The sequence below is a fragment of the Sphaerodactylus townsendi genome, linkage group LG11, assembly GCF_021028975.2.
Source record: "Sphaerodactylus townsendi isolate TG3544 linkage group LG11, MPM_Stown_v2.3, whole genome shotgun sequence".
Taxonomy (NCBI): domain Eukaryota; kingdom Metazoa; phylum Chordata; class Lepidosauria; order Squamata; family Sphaerodactylidae; genus Sphaerodactylus; species Sphaerodactylus townsendi.
Genome location: NC_059435.1, coordinates 66,570,778 through 66,591,146, shown reverse-complemented (window position 1 = coordinate 66,591,146; position 20,369 = coordinate 66,570,778). Strand labels below are relative to the sequence as shown.

The following is a 20,369-nucleotide window of genomic DNA, read 5'->3' as shown; positions in this document are numbered from 1 at the left end:
ACAAATAGCGACATTTTAAAGGAACATCCCTTTTTTACTCTTTTCTTCTTCACTAAGTTCTATACCCTGTCTCACCCAAAGATAGATGCTTAACTGAGAATTTGGGTGCTGTGTGGTTTCTGGGCAGTATGGCCGTGTTCTAGCAGCATTCTCTCCTGACGTTTCGCCTGCATCTGTGGCTGGAATCTTCAGAGGATCCTCAGATGCCAGCCACAGATGCAGGCGAAACGTCAGGAGAGAATGCTGCTAGAACACGGCCATACAGCCCGGAAACCACACAGCACCCAAGTGATTCCGGCTGTGAAAGCCTTCGACAATAACTGAGAATTAATCAGCTGCTTGGGTCCCAGTGCCCGGCACCATGTCTCCCAAGCCTCCTCCAACCCTGCTGCAAAGACCACACCATTATTTTCATCATCCTTATTGATACCCTGCTCCCCTGTGATGTCAGCTTGGCAAGTTGACTTGCTGGCTGGAAGTTTTTACTCTGGGGAAGAATGGTTGGGACTAGCGTAGACAAGGGAGGGCAAAGACCACCAAGAGAGTGAAAAGCAAGAGCCACTTACCTCGACTTCTAGCTCTTGCTGTCTCGGGTTGTGAACAAAGAAAGTGAAGTTTTCTTCCCAGACAGGTTCATTGGTCTTGTACCGAATCTGTTTGCAAGAGGATTCAGGGGAGCAGACTGCTGTTAGAATTCAAAGATTAAACTCCGCTTCCACAATTGCCGTGGGACTTTCAAGTGCACACTTTTTAAGGACAGCATCCATATCACAAAAATGGAACATGGAAACGCTCAGCCCGTTTAGTGAAACGTCCATTATAGATCACTAGAACTAAAGCCATTTTAAATTAAAATAAAATGGGCTCAGGGAGGGAGGAGGACCTCCTCCCCTCCAGTACAACAGTCCATATTGGTGGGGAGGGGGGGGGGCTCCTGGGTTGGGGTAAGGTGGGTGGGCAACAGGATGGAATGCCATGGGTCCTGCACACCCACTGGCTGGGGGGCTCGTCATTGGACGTTCCATCCCTTAGGCAATTATGTATAAGGATTTGAGATCACCTACCAGTCTACTCTAGAGCCAGTTTAGTGGAGCAAAATTGTATGGGCTTGAATGCAGCCAAATTCAAATATCTGTTTACCCCAAGAAGCTCACTCATTGAGTTACACCCTTTTCAACCCACTGAAGGTACATGAACGACTCCTCCTCCTGCTTCTCAACTGACAACAGGACTGTTAACTTGTTTCAGAGGTGATGGCCAATGCTCCCAATTCAGACAACCCCTGATGTATCACGGGATCACTAACTGACTGTAGTATTGATCTCCTGAAGAGACAGTCTGTCAAACAGATGCGTGGTGCTGCACGGGGTGGTGGTTCACACATTAAATGTACAGGTGGCGAATATGCTACCAAGGCAATAAAGTAACGGCTGTGCCATTATGTGAGCTAATGCTGACAGGCGATGATGCCAAATTAATTTTTTTAGGCACAAATAAATCTCAGTTTAGGCACAAATAAATCTGCCAACTCTCTTGAGAGAGATTTAGACGGCTGGAGCTTACCTTACTTATCTGTTCCTTGTGTCCAACGGTCAATGAGACGAGTGGGTTGGGGTTGCTGTTAACTTTCTTTTCCGACTGCAGAAGGGAGAAAATTACACTGCTTTAAGCACATGCTGTTATGATTCCGGTGGTGCTGGCCTAGTGATTCTGGCTGCGAAAGCCTTCAACAATACATGTTATTATGGTTCCCATCTAAGCTGAACAGTGCTCTGAGCCCTGTCCTCTGTCTCCTGTCTGTGGCTGCTAAATGCTCTTAACATAGAGCTATACACTCATAGAAACGTACGGGGCATAAACAGAGATCACCTGAAGCTGCCTTACACTAACCCACCCAGTTCAGTTCTGTCTACTCTGACCAGGAGTGGCTCTCCAGGGTTTCTTCGGGATCGGACCGGAGATCTTCTGCATGCATCCCAAATGCTCTGCCACTGGGCCACAGCCCCACCACACACCTGTACACTTTTACCTGGAGCTGTTTTATAGTGCATGCACACACACAGGAGCTTCAGACTCCTTTCCGCTTTCTCTGTTCTTCACTTTTTGGACTGAACTGTTTTATAAAGTTCAGTCTCTCATTCTTCAGCGAGCACTTCAACCCCCCCCCCCCCCCCCCAAAAGCCAATGAAGCAACATTAGAGCAAATAAATGAATGTTGCAGTCTGCATGCAAATGGGGGATATGGAGAAAGCGCAAGCTCAGAAAGCTTAGTATAAGGATGTACGATGGGATATATTATGGTGAAGCTGTACAGCGGAATCATAAAACATCTTCTTGTGTGGGCAACAAAGGTGTACTAGGATTCCCTTGCAGGTTTACCCAACTCTCACTAGAGACCAAACACGTGTCATGTCTGAGCCTTGCTCATCTGTCACATAGCATTAGATCAAACTGCAAAAACAAACAATGATTTTACAACCATTTGACAAAAACGGAAACATTTCCCAGTCACAGACATCTGTTAACATGCTTTGCGCTGAGCGACCAAAAATAAAATAAAATTCTTTCGTTAAAAGTTAGAGTGGATATGAGGGGCAGCTCAAGCATCTATTAATGCTGTTAAAATATTCACGTTCGCCATCGAAGTTGTTAATAGTTTAATTGGAATTCGGTTCTAGGAAAAAAAAAAGATGAACGTGATCAAACGAAAAGTTAGATGCCAGTTTTAGATTCAACTCAAGTTATTGCACAGGCAAGTTATTGCACAACTCAAGTTATTGCACAAACATGTATTTTTGGTCAAATAATAAATCAGTCCTTGTTCTAAGTAAAGAGGGATTTCCATTTAGCTTCATTTCTTTCTTAACCTCTACTGAAATCCTAATTTTTACTAGTCACGCTACCACACGGAACAGTTTAAGGTAGTTGATTGTTACGATGTGATGCATTAACTCTTATCCAATTAAATATTCTTACTTCATTTGAAAGAACTGATTCTTGCACAAATGTTCCGTTTTGAAGACAAATATGTAAATCACATTGTAAACCATTCGTAGTGCTCAGCTGAGGCAAACGTTAATCCACTCGTTCCGATTCTCTTCTTGAAAACATGTCCCCAAAATATTCGCTGCAGAAATATTTTCGGAACATCCTGATTGTTTAACAACTACTCTACTTCTTGTTTCTCACTATCTACAGGTTATTTTAAAGTAACTTGCTCTGTAGGCTTCAGTTAAAATCAAAGGTCAATGTTTTCATTAGTGCATAGAAGAGAATATCGGAAGTAGAGACACATGAAAACTCTTCCAATGAAAGGAATCCGAGTATATTTTGCTTTCTCACAGAAACTAGGTGATTGCTAAGTTTTTACACTCCTAGTTTGCTTATTTAAATATACCAGGAGTGAATATAAATCCCTGTATAACACGATTTCATACATTGCGGCTGGACATTACATATGTTTCTAAGAGCCAGTGTCCCTTTCTACTCATTTCCTGATGGATGAGTTACACTGGAACAGGGAAGCAGGTAGGGGGGGTGTGCTGGTACAAACTTTCACCTGTCAGTCATTCACCAGGACACTGTTACTGTGTCCTGGCATCATGCACAACCTGGTCCCATTTTGAAACAGGCACTCCCGTTTCCCAGTGCTGCCTAATTTTTTCTTTAAAGGCATGTTACTTCTTTAGTGACATATACTCCAGTTTTTCTACCGCTTCTCCTCAGAACTGCTTTTGATAAGCACCACTAGGACTAATCTGGGGGCTGCATCTGCCTATCCCAGCCTGTGCGTACATGGGCAATCCCAAAAGTAATACACCAACACTAATAAGTTCACAGTTTGTGTTCCTGTTGCTTTCTGTTCCCTAAGCACAGTTTGTCCTATGAAGAGTTCATCTTTCGATGCAATTTGCCAACGTCTGCCTAGTCACTCAGGCACCCTATCGTTCAGCTCTGAATTCAGTGCGCCTTAAATGATGTCTAAATTGTGACGAAGGAATTCAGCAGATTGTTGGAAGAAGGGTAAAATGGACACTAATGGCTTTCAGTAATAGCATGCTGTTAAAAATTCTCTGAAATCCAGCAACAAAAATAAAATAAAATTACTTTTAGATCATCGGAAGCGGTCGCTAAAGCATAACAAACAGTGGAAAATGGCTTTTCCACCTTCTGTATGAATGCTGTTGGTGAAGTTGGCATAGTTCTAATCAAACAGGTGGAATTCATTGAGAGGTCTTTTTCCTCCAGCAAAATCACACTTACACTAGTACCGTGATGGCGAACCTTTGGCACTCCAGATGTTATGAACTACAATTCCGCCATCATGGCCACTGGCCAGCGCCAGGCATGGCCTGATGTAAATTGTAGTTCATAACATCTGGAGTGCCAAAGGTTTGCCATCACTGGACAGTGCTGAGTTTGCAACCCTTCCTCCCTCCCTCCCCCCTCCCAGCACTGTTCAAGAGGGTCTGCTAATCCTTAAAAGAAAATGTCAAGTGCTGGGGGAGTGAAACAGCACCATTCAATTATCTCGTTCTGCTCGATACAACCCTTTACATATTTCAAACATATGAAATGCGACCCTGACAGCTTAACATCTGCTTTCTGACAGGTAAGATGAGCATCACTGTGTTTGGCTTTGCATCTTGGTACCAGGTATCGTGACCTTCTGGCACATAAAAATGCACTGGGTGGCATTAAAAGTTTATTGCAGACAACCATGTCTCCAGTTAAGGCTGCAACTTTAAACGGAAAAACTATTAGTTTTACCTTTAAGGCTTTCTGAACAGCAGACTTCTTCATGGCATCTGGATTATAATCTAACGGATTATTCTTTTCAATCGGAAGAAAATGAACACATAAAGGGTTAATAAAACATGCAATAAAGCTTTACCCACTTGGTTAATTAAGGATGCACAACAGGAGAAACAAACAAAACATTTTCAGGACAAACAGAGGAAAAATAAGGGAAAGGTTACCCAAATAATATAACAAAGCCTTCTGTTTTCAATCGCTCTGCAGCTTTTCATACTCTGCTCCCCACTCCCTGGTGAGGGTTCCTGAGCTCTTCTTTTGTTATTCTCCTGACAGCACGCTTTTCAAACCATTATAGTACAACAAACTTTCTTATTTGAATTAGAAATAGGTTGATGCATTGGCCATTGAAGTAGGAATGGATTTAAACAAGATTACACTGACCTCTGACCATTTCCATTAACAAAGCAATTTTTCATTTCATTTCAGTAATGACTGAGTCACCCTGAAATGACGGACCAACCATAAAGCGTATTTGCAATGCTACTTTGGGGGCGGGGAGAGAAAGGGTTTGTTTCACAAATTAATGAAGGTCTGTAAAATAAACTAAAATAGGCAGCTGTTTAATTCTATAATTTTTAAAAACAGAACATGCTACAACGGCAAATTCTGTTTTAAAAGCCTAGCGTTCATGTTGCTCAAAAACCACAAATATAACAGCTCTGCAATCGTGTTGTAATCCAAGACAGGAAGAGCAAGCTTTAAAAATCCGCCCCTGAAAAGAACTATATGGAAACAAATCCACTGCAATCGAATTTTGAATGTTTTGAAAGAAAAACACTGTTTTGTTATGAAGTCAACAGACATTGCCAGTTGTCTCTACGCTGCCTTGGGGTACAGCAGGAGTTTGAGAGAAAGGACACCATGCAGAAAATTGATATAAGCCTACAGATGTGACCTAAGAGACCCAGAATTCTTACTTGGGTGGACAGGAAAGAACAAACACAACCACGAATGTGTAAAAATAGAAGTGAAGGCGTTTATTCCTGAGGGTCACAAGGAGCCCCTAAAAAGGATATTGAGGGGAGTTCTAAAAGGAGCAAGCCTGGACTGTTTTAGTCTATGTTCTTGGCCCAAGGGACATTATTTTCTCCACTTAGACTTGCAGTTCAAGCTTCCTCTGCAGAAGAACATGGCCAATGATAAGAATTCAATAAGAAAGGCAACTGTTTAAGAATGTGGCCCATCTCCCAATGTGAGCTATCAGTGTATGCACTGAAACAGAAGTACAGCTAGCAAAGCATTTAAAAACGAAAAAGCATTTTCAGGTGGCTCTTGTGCCTGCCTGGAACTGAAATCACCTCCCCATCCCAAGTCTTTCTTTCTACAGAATTTGTTTCTGGATCAAGAAAGTTCAGTCCTTGCCACTACTCTGCGTGAACTTGTGAACTTCATGACGGTGTGGTAAAGCTGGTGATCATGCTGAACTTTTGCCTCACGCTGACTTTTTCACAAGTACCGTAACAGCTCTGATCAAAATAAAAATGTGATTTTTCCCAACCACCTCCAGTCCAATTTCAGCGCTACCACTGCCTAGTTTAAATCAAAACAAAGCTTACTTTCAGAGCACAGAGCTCAGCCCCAGCCAAGAGGGCAGCCAGCCAGTCATAGCACTGGGGCTGCACCACCGTGCCGCTCCCATAGGGGCTTCCCAGGGGCGTGGGGAAGCCTGCAAAACAAAAAGCCTCCCCGCTGCCGAGAAGCCCCCACTGGGCTTAAAAGACTTACGGCACCTTTTAATAGACTTATGGCACTTGCGGCGGATTCCATCCACCCTTTGGATGGGGCCATTTGACTCTCAAAAGGAGTTTAGGAAGAGACACAGTTGAATTGTATCCGTAGGCTGGCAACGGATATCCACAAAAATGCTTAAACGAAAGAAACTGGGCAATTTCCATTGAGGGGGGGGGGGGGGCTTGTGCAATCCCATGGACTGCTCTTGATCCTCACCCAGTTCCGTGATGTACTGGAAATGAGCCTAAGATTTATACCAGTCTCCAAGTTAAAGATGTTTCCAACATGTGGTACAAGATTGATACTAATTTTAAAAATTGATCAAGTTTGAACATCGAGCACAGTGCAGAATTCATATGCTGTCAATAATTTTAGGTGGTTTGTTTTTCAAATGGAAGTAATAAATGTATCATGGAAGGTTTTCATGGCCAGAATCAATTGGGTGTCGTGGGTCTTCCAGGCTGTCTGGCTGTGGTCTGGAAGCAAAAACTACGAGACCATGGCCAGACAGTCTGGAAAACCCGTAACACTCAAAAGTAATAAAGATGAAGCACCATTATGGGACTTAAATATGACACCGTCTCCTGTATTATTATTAATGTTACAAAATTTTGAAAAAAAATAGCTTCTCAAAATGTCACATCTGAAAAAAGCAGGGAACCGTTCCTTCGAATAGCCTGACTCAGGATATTGTCTACACACTTGCAAGCTCTTCCAAAACTGGCATTGGCATGTTAGACTGAAAGAGTATTTGTCACACTTAATCAGAACTTAACATTATGCACTGAAACAGGATTTCAAAGTTTTTTTTTGGGGGGGGGTGGTCAATTCACCCCAAATAAATGGCAACTGGGGACAAGGTGTGAAGCTTGTACTGAGGTGGGGAAGAGTCACCATTTTGCAAACCTGTGCTTACGAGAATGGTTATGTTCACAATGAGAAGAGAAAAAAGAAGCTACCGGTATTAACTGAGCCAAGTGTCCCAAACTGGAGGACTGTTTTGAAGCCAGCTCCTTTGAGGCTAGACTCCAAAGGAGAATGAACTCATATATGAATGGGCCCTTGATGTTAAAAGTGGGAAACCAATGTACACCACCTGACCTCCTCAAAGGAAGGGCACGATAGAACATGCATGAAATCAATAAGGACAGAAAACTACAAATGAGTATACCAGTCTGATGCTTTTTAGATTTTATTATGTGACCACATGTTTTCAGGTTCTCCAAAGGACTGGAATCTAAACATGGACTCTAATCATATGAAGGAAGAATTTACCTTTTATAACCCCTATACTCTGACAACTCAAAGGTAAGACATGATTAGAAGAAGAAGAGTTTGGATTTATACCCCACCTTTCTCTCCTGTAAGGAGACTCAAGGTGGCTTACAAGTTCCTTTCCTTTCCTCTCCCACAACAGACACCTTATACGGTAGGTGGGGCTGAGACTGTTTCAAAGAACTGTGGCTAGCCCAAGGTCACCCAACAGGAATGTAGGAGTGCGGAAACAAATCTGGTTCACCAGATATGCCTCCGCCACTCAGGTGGAGGAGTGGGGAATCAAACCCAGTTTTCCAGATTAGAATCCACTTGCTCTTAACCACTACACCCATGGCTCTTTAGCTTTGTAATGTTTCACAAGTCTATGTTTTTTTTGGTTACACCTGATCTTCAGGGCTACTTCTCAATGACAACAGGCCATTTAAGAGTTTTAAAAGCTGTATTAGTCCTACCAAGGACCGTAAAAAGAGTTTACAAGGCAATAGGGAATTTGGGGAAAACATAATTAATTTCCCGTTTTAAGTGTGCACATCCTGAGCCAAACGAAAGATTATTCACATAGAGCACACAAAATACTTGTAATGAACTTCTCAAAGAGGCTGACTTTACACTTTACGACAGCTTCATTTCTCTGCAAGCAAATGTCAAGACTTCTAGTGAACCACGCAGACTAATGGGAAATAACATGCTGATCTTTGAAGAACGCTAACTTTTAAAATGGACTTACCTAACAAGCTAAGCTGATAGCACAGTTTGAATGCAATAAAAGTATAATCACGCACACCTTAAAACCATGCAAGAAAACAAACATCGCATGCTCTGCCATTCCATTATTAGGACTAAGTGGGTTTTAGCAGCACCAATCCACTCTGGTAGGTTTAAAAAATATATATATATATATACATAACACCCAAGAACTCACAAATAGTGCTCTATAGAGTGAGGTAGTATTTTCACAAAAGACTAGTCCCGATGCTCTCCTCTCTTTTAAGTATCCACACCCAAAGTTTCCCTCGTAGATACTCTTTAAGAAGATGGAAATGGAAGGAGAAAGCAGAGAGTGATGGGATTGGGGCAGCAGAAATGCATAAGCAGCTTTAGCACAGTTAAGGAAAACAGTCAAAGGAGTCTGAAATTACGGACTGGCACAAAAAGTTATTAGCACAGAGAAGACATTTTCTTTTCTCCAACCGCTTTCACATTACAATACCATTTGAATGACGAATCACATGACCTTTTTAGGAACACACTGACTATACCTGCCGTAGCTAACATCTTTCAAGTGGTTTTTATTAAGGGTACTTCCATGTAACTGATAGTGGCCCGACATCTTACAGCGGTGTTAATATTAAATGGGCCAAGTACTCTAGATGTCTGTTAAGCAACTCCATGTCCTTTTTTACCACCCAAGAGTAGCATGTCTAGAAATGACTAGAGAGGCTTCGTGTTACTGATGAGGACAAAGAGGAAAGTCCCTCCCCCCAATCCCTTTGAATGCCTTACTAAACCCTCCCCCCCCCCCCCCCCCCGAAGTGGTCACAATTTTTGTCAAGGGCTGCTTTATCTCTCGCCTTGCTGGCACAAATTTCTGACCCAAGAAGGTTCCTATAAGCAGCAAGATATATTGTACACATGCCCCCAAAAATGTATTTAAAAGTTTCAAGTCTTTTTTTATGTAAAACAAATTTATTACAAGTATACATGGGGAACCTTAAAGGATTGCTCACCATAACCAATGAAGATTTAAGAAATTACTAATTTTGACCCTCTACCCCCACTCATACCCAAACACAATCAGAAATCTGAGGAACTGCTGCATTTCAATAAATAATGTATATTGAGGAAGTAATATCTGTTTAGAAGTTTACTATACCTAATATGGAAGTTCTAACTACAGCCTTAACAACTACATAAGACAACTATCCTTGAGTAGTTTACTCAGTTTAAACTACACCACAGACTCATAGAATTCTCCCAAGGGTCAGCAGCACATAGTTTAAGACTACCAATATCCATTTTTTATTTTGTTCTTGAAAAAAATATTGTCATCACAAGTTAAACTTGGTTTGTGTGAACCACCTTCCATGGACACTCTTAAAAAAATAAGAAAGCACGCAACATCTTCATGCTTAATAAATTTGCTCTTTAGATATAAAAACTGGATCCCGGAATTAGTAATCTCTAATCCAATCTAAGCATTTCAAGTCTATTTCCTAGAAATGTAGGAAGGGGGTCACTAAAATAAGGAAAACGACAGCTCCCACTTTCCAGCATATGTACAAAGAAGTATTATATTGGTCTTTCAGCCTTGCCTTCCTCCCTGATTGGGCTCTCCAGAGAATGAATCTTTATTGTTGGAGGTTTCCAAGAAAGAATTCTTGCCTTATTGATAATATAGCTGTAATTTGGCTCCTTTGGAAGGTGGGAGAAATCATATTGCTATTCAAGTCTGAATACTTGCCAATCAAAAGCAGTTTGCACTGCAGTAATGGGAAATGCTATTCACCTTAAGGAAACATTAAGCCCTTTTGGGTTCCACTTCAAGGGTGCATGAAGTGGCCACAATATTATAGCGCCAATCCAATGTCAAATTCACCTTTGCCTTTGGGATCAGACTGCAGCCATAATTCCATGACCTTCACAATTATGAAAAATAATTTAAGTTTAGGAGATGAAGTTTTCACAAAATGGGGATCAACTCAAAACACCTACGGGATCTGGCCTTCAGTTTCTCACACGTGGCTTGCAGCAATAAAGTGTGAAACACAGTTCTTTGCAAGCTTGCTAAATAGCGTCGTCCCCCCGAATTCAACGGTCTTTCTCCCACACAAGACTGTATCCATGTTTTAGAAGTTCATAAAACATCAGCTGCAAAGGACCTACTCTGCCATCCAAGGAAATATTGGTATACAGCATAACAAAACACAAATATTTCATTCCATAAACGTGACTGAATGGTCTATTCTGCAAAAAAAAATCTACCATACAATGTGTGTTTATCTTTGGGAAGTGCTGGCTTTGCAAAAGGCATGTGATAATGCAGTTAAAGGCATGGCATAATGTGGGTTAGTGAGGCAAAAGTGGCACACTAGTAAGCAACATGTGACTCAAGAAAAGTTCACAATCATCCAAGAACAGCATCAATACCACCTGGGGACTTACTGGTAGATTTCTTGCTGAATCCAAATAGAGAATCAGTAATGCTGACGAAAGCCCATCGTTGGCTTGGTCTTTGTCAGCTCGAATGCTTTTTAGCACCTAAAAATAAAACGCTAGACGTCAACATTTTTAAAACCTCAGCTTAAAATCTTCTTTTTAACCTCAGTTTAAAAGCCTCTGGAGGTTGCTAAGCAAAGGCTGGATGGTCATCTGTCAGGAGTGCTTTGATCGTGTTAAGCAAGGCAGGGGGTGGGACGCAATGGCCCCCGTGGTCTCTTCCAACTCTATGATTCTATGAAAATTATCCAATTACATGTGACAAAGTTTGTACGAGGAACCCTAAAGCTGCCCACAACATGTATATTAGTACACAATACTAAGATATTTTACATTTTTTAAAAAAACCCTACTCTGCATGAAGGAATAACGGAGCAAATAAATGGCTTTTAGAGAATGATCCACGTATAAGAGAAAAAGGATATTACTCATATTACACAGTTATGATCTAACCTAGGGATGAGAAGATCTTGTGGTTCTGTTTCTGTTCACAAATTAATGGGGGATGAGAGTATCTCCCAGTTAACCAAAATAGTACATTGCAGTCTTCTTGGTGCAAAATGTAACCCTCTCTACCACCTTTCTGTCTCAGTCCTGTAGGTTCTGGCTAGGGTACCCAATGATGCATTGGCAAATGGAAGGAAATTTTAGGGGCCGTAACTTGGGAGGGGGGTAGGGTTTGGGGGATGGAAATGAAAATATACAGGATTTCATTTTTATCCAGATAAAAGGCAGCCTCAGTAACAGTTTGGAAATCCTACCTGGTCAAGCGTCTCTACAGTAGGCATCAATGTGAGCCATTCGAGTTTTAAGTGCAGTTTTCCTTTGGAGACTTCATCCAATGTGAACCACTGTAAATAAAGTCAGTTAATGCCACGAAAAATAGGGCCATTCACTAATAAAATTAATAGACACTGTTACTGATTACGTGCTCATGATGCACCATTTGTACTGAACATTCTAATGCACTGATATGACAGCATTGTGAATGTGAAGCTAAAATGGCATTTCCACAGTTTTTGCTTTAGGAACATCCCACACGGATTCATCAGTATCTAGTGAATCACTCCTTGTTGGATTCTTTTGGACATAGTTTATGCCACTGGAAATATCAAGAGCTGCTCTACATGGTTAGTATCAGAATCATTAAGGGTTACCGGTAAGTATCAGCATGTGACAGACCTATCTTCTAATCTTTTGCAGTTAGTAGTGTAGAGAAGAAGCAAAAAGGAATCTTGTGACATGTTAAGACTAAAACATTTGTTGGGGAAAAGCCACAAGACTCCCTTGTGAATGAACACATAATGAACAACCAATGAATGAACACAACTACATCTTTATCTAACGTAAAGGAGGTTGTCCTCAAGTGGGAGAGTCTTCAATGGGGGAAACTCTGCTATTGCGGTAAAACCGCTTTACAACTTCATTGAAAATTTCACTTTAATATGTGATTTTTTTTGGCCCAATTCCTTTGAAAGGCTGGTCAAACAGTCACCCCACAGGGGTGCTGTGTGGTTTCTGGGCAGTATGGCCGTGTTCTAGCAGCATTCTCTCCTGCTAGAACAGGGCCATACAGCCGGAAACCACACAGCACCCCAGTGATACTGGCCATGAAAGGCTTCGACAATACATAGTCACCCCACCATTCTCCCCTTTCCCCCAAGCACACAAGAAGAGACCTACCTCATCCAAGTAGCGCTCCTTTTCAACCTCAATTAGGTCAATCATTAGGCTAGCAGAAGAAGATATTGCATTAGAAGACCATTATCTCTACTACAGGATGTGAAGTCAGAATGGTGCGGACATACAATGACTGAAGTATTTTAAAAGATGGTGGAAGACACATATTTATGCTCTCCATACAGAATGTGAACGAAAGACCCAGCTTCTACAATCCAGCACAAGCAGACAGTCATTGTGAAAGGAAAGAATTGTTGAGAAAATGTGAAACAAAAGGTTAACTGTCCACTGAGCATTGTGAATAAAATAGCAGCATTCACAATTGCTGTGGAAGAGTTGGAAACCTGTATCTATGACTTGGGACTCAAAATGATGTTTAAGGTGAAACAGATATAAAACATGGCTTGGAAGGGACACAGAAAAAACTTTCTGTAATTATACCTCATGAACATATTAGAAGCCAAGATCTATCAAGTAAGAGAGCCTATCACAGTAATTGTCCCAATGCAGACAGGCTTGTACTTTTGTTTCCATTATTTTCAACGTTTATTTGCTTTCTTTTTAGAGCCCAGCATTTTTAAAATGCCTTGTACAAAATACCATGAAAAGGCATAGGGTAATTCTTTTATGCCATGAACATATTCTGAGAATGTTGACTCTATTTTATCATGTTTGGCAAGTCTAATTGAGGAGGTTACTCTTCCTCCCTTTGCAACACAGAAACCTATCATAATATAAAATCATTCTTTTAGTATTCCTATGAAGATATGCATAGGCAAAAACTACTATTTTTGTCTGCTTGACCCTAAAATGTACTCGTAAAGACAGGCAATGTACAAAATGTATCAATGAAGTTCTAGTTACAATTTTGCTCAAGTACTTTTCAATCTTTCGGCAATGTTTTCAGAAGTATCTTGTCATATTTACCTTCCTAGAAAATCATCCTTGTCTGGATCTTCATCAAATAGCTCGATCTCTAACTCCTGTCCTGGATGCTCGTACACTAAAGCCTAGAAATGCAACAGTTAACTAGAACAAGCAGCCTGATCATCATAAATATTTGATATAGCCTTGATGTTACTTTTATTCAAATTACAAAGCCACAGATCTAAAATACTATGGCCTCTTCCGCACATGCAGAATAATGCACTTTGAATCCACTTTCACAATTGACTGCAAGTGGATTTTGCTATTCTGCACAGTAAAATCCATCGGCAAAATGCACTGAAAGTGAATTGAAGGTGAATTATTCTGCAGGTGCGGAAGGGCCTATATGTTGACAAGGTACTGAAACAGTAGGTGGTATGCCACCACTGACAATTTTACACAAGATCATATATGTATGACCATAACAACACACTGATAACTGGCATGTCTGTGTAGTGGTGCTTGTTACAGGGCTCACAATCCAGTTTTCCATATGAATAGAGTACAGGATGTTATGACTTTATCTACTTACGGCAAATGGATCCTGCCCCTATGCTACAGTGATTCCCCTGAAGGAAAAAACAGCCACTCAGCTGAGCCTATAGGAGTGCTATTCCCGCATCCAATTCAATCCTGCAATGCTGAATGGGGTGCAAAGAATATTAGGCTAGATGGGCCCTGATCTGATCTAGCAAGGTACTTTTTAAGCAGGAGTTAACATACGGGATCATTTAATACAGACAATGCTGCTTGAGTACCCTATTCAGCACTGCAAGCTCTTCTTCCCATTCATAATTTGGGTGCGACTTAATGTCAGTTTCCACCATCACCAACATACTAAGATTTTTAAACTTCTTACCTCATAAACTTCATTCCACTTTGGATTGAGATTTTCTTTGATGACTTTGCTTTGGAAAATCTGATTGCCAACACGAATGATTCCATAAGGATCAGACTTTCCCTTTATAGTTCCCTTTAGGAAAGTATCTTTTCTCTCCAGATCCTGAGCTTCAAGAAAGTGTATTCGTAGTACACCCTGTGAACAGACAAGAGAGTGGTGGTCCAAATTTTCAACAATGTATTAAAATATTGCAAAGTATAGGCAGGTTAGTCATTAACTGGATTAGACTGGACCCTAACGAACCACTGCCCACACAGCTGCTGTGCTGTAGATGCCTAGTGATCCTGAACTAGATTTTTTATTGTTTCTAGACCACTTCAATTTCTATATACAAATGGTATCGTTCAGAGACGTATCTAGGAAAAATATACTCTGGTGCAAAAATCTGAGTTTCTGCCCCCCCCCCCCGCCCCCCCACACACACACATGGACAGCCACCCTCCACCATCACAACCAAGTCAGTGTATGGACCCGGGGGGAGGGGTGGTGGAGGAAGGGTGTGGGGGGTGCCCCCCATATGACTAAACAGCCGCAGCCGAGGGACATTTGACCCCATATATCCCCCGGGTGGTACACCACTGGTATAGTCATTCAACATTCTATAGGATCAGCCTTGAAGTTTGATCCCGCCTGCAATTACAGAGCAATTTCAGCCAAGAATATGAACTGCATTGCACACTTAATTTTTACCAAAGAAATTCAGGAGTGTTTTATCATGTCTTCTTCCTATGCTGTTACCATGGGCTCAATTGAGAAAAGGTAGTTGGATGGTGGATGGGGCAGTGCAGGTGTGCCATCTCCACAGAGATTTCTGGCAGCACAGGAAGGTAAAATAAGACTGAAACTTACCTTTCGTGTAGCAAAGGCCCTATCCCACACCTGCATTTTTGCTGGCAGAAGCCATCACCACCAGAAGGCGGCATTCCTGAACTGAAAGGATTGAGGAAGTTGTCTTCAGCTGATTCCGTACCTGGGAAAAACCCCGTCAGTGCCCTGGTGGGCTCCTGCGACAGGGGAGCGCTGGTGCAGAGGCTGCGATGGCACATGGAAGCCACATGGCTTCTTCGCACTGGTGAAAGTTGCCCCCGTGAAAGCATAAGTGCCACTTACACTGCGTGGACTGGCAATGACACCAGTGTGGGGTACACTAGCTCTGCAGCCCCACTTCGCTCCCGGGTACTGCACTGCTAACCATTATCAAAATGGTTTGAGACCTAAAGTAAGCCATTTCTGTGCTTTGTCGGAGGCTTTCACGGCCAGAATCACTGGGGTGCTGTGTGGTTTCCGGGCTGTATGGCCGTGTTCTAGCAGCATTCTCTCCTGACGTTTCGCCTGCATCTGTGGCTGGCATCTTCAGAGGATCTGATAGTATCTGTGGCTGGCATCTTCAGAGGATCTGATTGCTTTCCTTTCCTACTATCAGATCCTCTGAAGATGCCAGCCACAGATGCAGGCGAAACGTCAGGAGAGAATGCTGCTAGAACACGGCCATACAGCCCGGAAACCACACAGCACCCCAATTTCTGTGCTGCTGTAATCACATCTGAACAGAACTTGCTCAGACCCCACAACATTTAAAAGGCACCATTAATGAACTGACATGTAGGTTTCGGAGGCTGCTCCATGTGAGTGTTTGGCAGACTGACTGCAATGTTTCACCTGCTTCAAAAATATTTTTAAAATATCTTTTTACAAATCAGAGCAGCACGGCAAACTTTGTACTAAAATTCTTACCTTTGGTATGGGGAACCGCAGCTGAGCAATCTGCAGCTCGCTGACAAGAGGAACCGTGATCCGATTTGGAAGCACCAGGTAATTAGATATAATATCTAGGATTATCGTGTCTGATAAGCCGCTGTTGAGGACAAAATAGGAGCAAAATTATTTGACATCATCCTGTCTTAGCAGCAGCTATATGCTCAGCATTCAAATGTAAAAATGCAACTATTGCTTATGCATATCTCCACAACACGGTGGCATGGCCAATATTAATCATGGGATGTAAACAATTTTCAAGTGACAAACATAAATTTTAGCCACTCTAAGAAATTTAGAACTCTAAGACCTGCCGGCTGCCTGAAAAATAACTTGGAAAATGTGTACTTTCTCCCAATCAAGATTAGGCAATGTGATCACGATCCTTTTTAATAAAATTCCTGGGTTTTCCATTTCATCTGTTTTACTTACTGTGGTCTCTAAATGGTACATAAGACATACTATGTAGGCTCGAGACAAGATGCAGGGACGAGTTCATAAAAGGAGTTTTAATCCATTTAATGAACTTCAAGCATTTGGTCAGAATGGTGTGCAGAACAAGGAACCAGTGCTCTGACAGAAGTGACTAGCTGGTGGTGGCAGTAAGAAGAGTTGGATTTATAGCTCCCCCCGCCTTTCTTCCCTGTAGGAAACTCAAAGGGGCTTACAAACTCCTTTCCCTTCCCCCCTCACAACAAACACCCTGTGAGGTGGCTTCTACAGCTCAAGTGGCAGAGTGGGGAAACAAACCCGGTTCTCCAGATTAGAGTGCACCTGCTCTTAACCAGTGCACCACGCTGGTTCTCTCTCAGTACAGAGAGAGAAGCAGAATATACCTGGGAGCAGAGACAGTGAAGCCTGGCTAGGACTCAGGATGGTCACGTAGCTCTCTCATTCCCTCATGGGCAGAAATGGAAGCCTATGAGAGCCCCATTTCTTCATGGCTTTTTTGAAAAGAATAGAACTGGGCTGCAGATGGGAAGGAAGCAGCTGTGAACAGCATGCTAAAGAAGTAAGCTGGTGGGTGGACAATTCATGACACTTCTGTCCCCCCCAAAGCCTCCTTTAGCTCCACAAAATTTCACAAGGAACAATTCAGTTAAATCTTTACATGCTTTCTAAAGGTAGTGCTATCTGAATGGAGTGTGTGTTTCACAGACTACCAGCCCTACCTTGCAAGCATATAGGGCAATCTGTCATCTGGAGTACACATTGATCTCGACAGCAGAAATGCACACTTAAGTCCCAAACTTCACATCCATCATTTTTACCCACAACGACCACAAGATGGAAACAGCGACATGGAATAAAGGGAAGCCCTAGTAACATTTGAACAAGCAGTGCACGTTCTTCCATATACTGCTATTATTGTGACTGAAGTTAGGAGACTCATGAATGAAGCACAGTTTCTGACATTATCTGTATTTTTTCATTGAGAGCTGCATAGGGCAAAAATCCATAAAAGCCTTATTAAGGCTATCTAAAACAACACAAAAAGACACAGCAGAGTGCACAAGTTCTAAAATTCTCCAGACGTTTCATTAAGCGGAAAGTTAAAATAACAAAACAGGGATCTTTCTCCCTTTCCTTATATTTCCATACATTCAGTTTAATGAAGAATCCTAGAGTTTGATAAGAACATAAGAACATAAGAACTAGCCTGCTGGATCAGACCAGAGTCCATCTAGTCCAGCACTCTGCTACTCACAATGGCCCACCAGGTGCCTTTGGGAGCTCACGTGCAGGATGTGAAAGCAATGGCCTTCTGCTGCTGCTGCTCCTGAGCACCTGGTCTGCTAAGGCATTTGCAATCTCAGATCAAGGAGGATCAAGATTGGTAGCCATAGATCGACTTCTCCTCCATAAATCTGTCCAAGCCCTTTTTAAAGCTATCCAGGTTAGTGGCCATCTAACTAAAATCTAACTAAAAGGTACTACATGGTTTTGGTTTTTGGACTATATACCACTGAAACAGATGCTAGCTCAGTATTTAACTTTTATAAATTGATCACTACAGCGCAAATTAAGATATCTTTGGTAGTAGTGTCAGTATAACGCAGTTTCACATATGTTCACCCTTATAAAAGTCTGCAATTATCAATATATTTTTCCTTCAAAAATATTAACTATATTAACATTGGTTGTGGTGGGTTTGCCGGGCTGTGTGGCCGTGGTCTGGTGGATCTTGTTCCTAACGTTTCGCCTGCATCTGTGGCTGGCATCTTCAGAGGTGTATTGCAGAGGGAAGTCTGTAATGTGCAACAGACATCCCTCTGTGATACACCTCTGAAGATGCCAGCCACAGATGCACTCCAGTTGAATCCGGCCGTGAAAGCCTTCGACAATATATTAACATTTCCTGATGCTACAGAATAATTCACTGTGATGATTTCAAGAACAGGCACAATTATGACTGATGAATTTCTACATTTCTACATACACACTATGAGCTTTCCAGTACAAGAGAAAAAAATCCACTAAAAGCAAGGCTGTGATTTCAGCGGTTATGGTATTGGGTGGAGCTCTACAGGTTAACCTCAAATATTCACTACCACTAGTCTGGGACTTCTTGAACTCCAGAAGAACTGGAGTGATTACATTCTTTACTTTAAAGGGACGAGCCAAGGGCAGGAAGGATACCAGCAGGTTTTCCTGTTTGAAAAACAGTTTTCTTCCAGATATTATCCTTCTGTAGAACATAAAGGGCCGCACAGGTTCACTAGGGAAACATTGGTGAGCATCGAACAGACCAGCACAGCGTTAACTCCACCGCTGCCATGTATAATCCTGGGCTGGGAAAAGATCTACCTCCTCATTCCTATGTTTGGAAATCAAAACACTATTGTGCAATATCTGCTGGCACTGCGCAGTGTGCAAATTAGCCAGCCTGGATTTGGAGGAGCCCAGGGCGTGGATGGGGCTCACTGGCAGAGAGCATGTGCTGCAGCAGTTGCCACGATCACATGAACCTGCCTTATCATTAATCAGAGCTTCAATCAATCCCCACCATCTCCAGTGAAAGGAACTAAGATCGTTAAGTGTTGGGGAAGTCAATCTTCAATCTTATAATCAGGAAAGCTGCTGTCGGAATGGATAATATGCAGACCAATCACCAGCATCATTTGCTCGCAAGCCCCTACAATGCATTCTCTCCTCAGCCATGCTGCCTGCAAGATTTTTTTTAACCATTCGGTTTTCAGACTCAGGCCTGCTGCTATTATTCTTGTCGAACTTTTAAAAGACAAGGAAACAGAAAGCCAAGCTGTAGTCAGCATTCACAAAAAGCTGCATCAGTGGGTCCCGTCATCTGAACGTTGTAAATACATCGGTATGTTCACTGAAGTGAGTAACACTTCAAGGCATTAAGCAGCAATGCTACATGAGGGTAACCCTACTCCTCACGGCTGTGGTAAGGGGAAGTTCTGCACGTCATCTGAAGAGACATCCTAGTACCTAGCGACTGTGAAATTATACAGTACAGGCGAGGCAGAACAGCCACTTAATCCCCAATAAGACTCACACCCAAATAGGGGTCAGTGGCCTGGACTACTCCTGTGGAACCCCAGAATGTACTGGCATTGTCCCCCATTGCATTCTGTTTTCATAACAGCCAATTATCGAGGGCCAGCATTGTGTAGTGGTTAAGAGCAGGTGGAGTCTAATCTGGAGAACCAGGTTTGATCCCCCCCTTCTCCACCTGAGTGGTGGAGACTTATCTGGTGAACCAGATGTGTTTCCGCATGCCTACATTCCTGCTGGGTGACCTTGGGCTGGTCACAGTTCTTTCTGAACTCTCTCAGCCCCACCTACCTCACAAGGTGTCTGTTGTGGAGAGAGGAGGGGAAAGGAGCTTGTAAGCCACCTTGAGTCTCCATTCAGGAGAGAAAGGTGGAGTATAAATCCAAACTCTTCTTCGTTGAATATTAGAGAGGGGTTTCTTTCCCACCCCAAATGCCAGTGGCTGTGGCTACCTCAGTTCAAAGAGGGAATCAGTTTACACCATCAGAGCAAGAGATACATTCTCTGCTAGCTAGCACTGGGGCCAGCTCTATTATGATCTGCT

General features: G+C 42.3%; 1 protein-coding gene across 4 annotated transcripts in view; it reads right to left on the bottom strand.

Moving 5' to 3' along the window:
- The window catches only part of ESYT2 (extended synaptotagmin 2), an 84,954-nt gene that overhangs the window by 12,483 nt on the left and 52,102 nt on the right, over positions 1-20,369 (bottom strand). Inside the window, exons 8-18 of one of the 4 annotated variants that reach the window (XM_048511285.1) lie at positions 16,286-16,406; positions 14,510-14,686; positions 13,651-13,733; positions 12,727-12,775; positions 11,805-11,894; positions 10,990-11,085; positions 8,750-8,851; positions 4,771-4,833; positions 2,633-2,674; positions 1,564-1,638; positions 567-653 (exon numbers count right to left, since the gene is read on the bottom strand). In XM_048511285.1, the coding sequence (XP_048367242.1) occupies positions 567-653; positions 1,564-1,638; positions 2,633-2,674; positions 4,771-4,833; positions 8,750-8,851; positions 10,990-11,085; positions 11,805-11,894; positions 12,727-12,775; positions 13,651-13,733; positions 14,510-14,686; positions 16,286-16,406 (985 nt within the window). The remainder of the gene's footprint in view (positions 1-566; positions 654-1,563; positions 1,639-2,632; positions 2,675-4,770; positions 4,834-8,749; positions 8,852-10,989; positions 11,086-11,804; positions 11,895-12,726; positions 12,776-13,650; positions 13,734-14,509; positions 14,687-16,285; positions 16,407-20,369) is intronic. The other 3 variants (XM_048511286.1, XM_048511287.1, XM_048511288.1) reach the window with 3 other exon arrangements.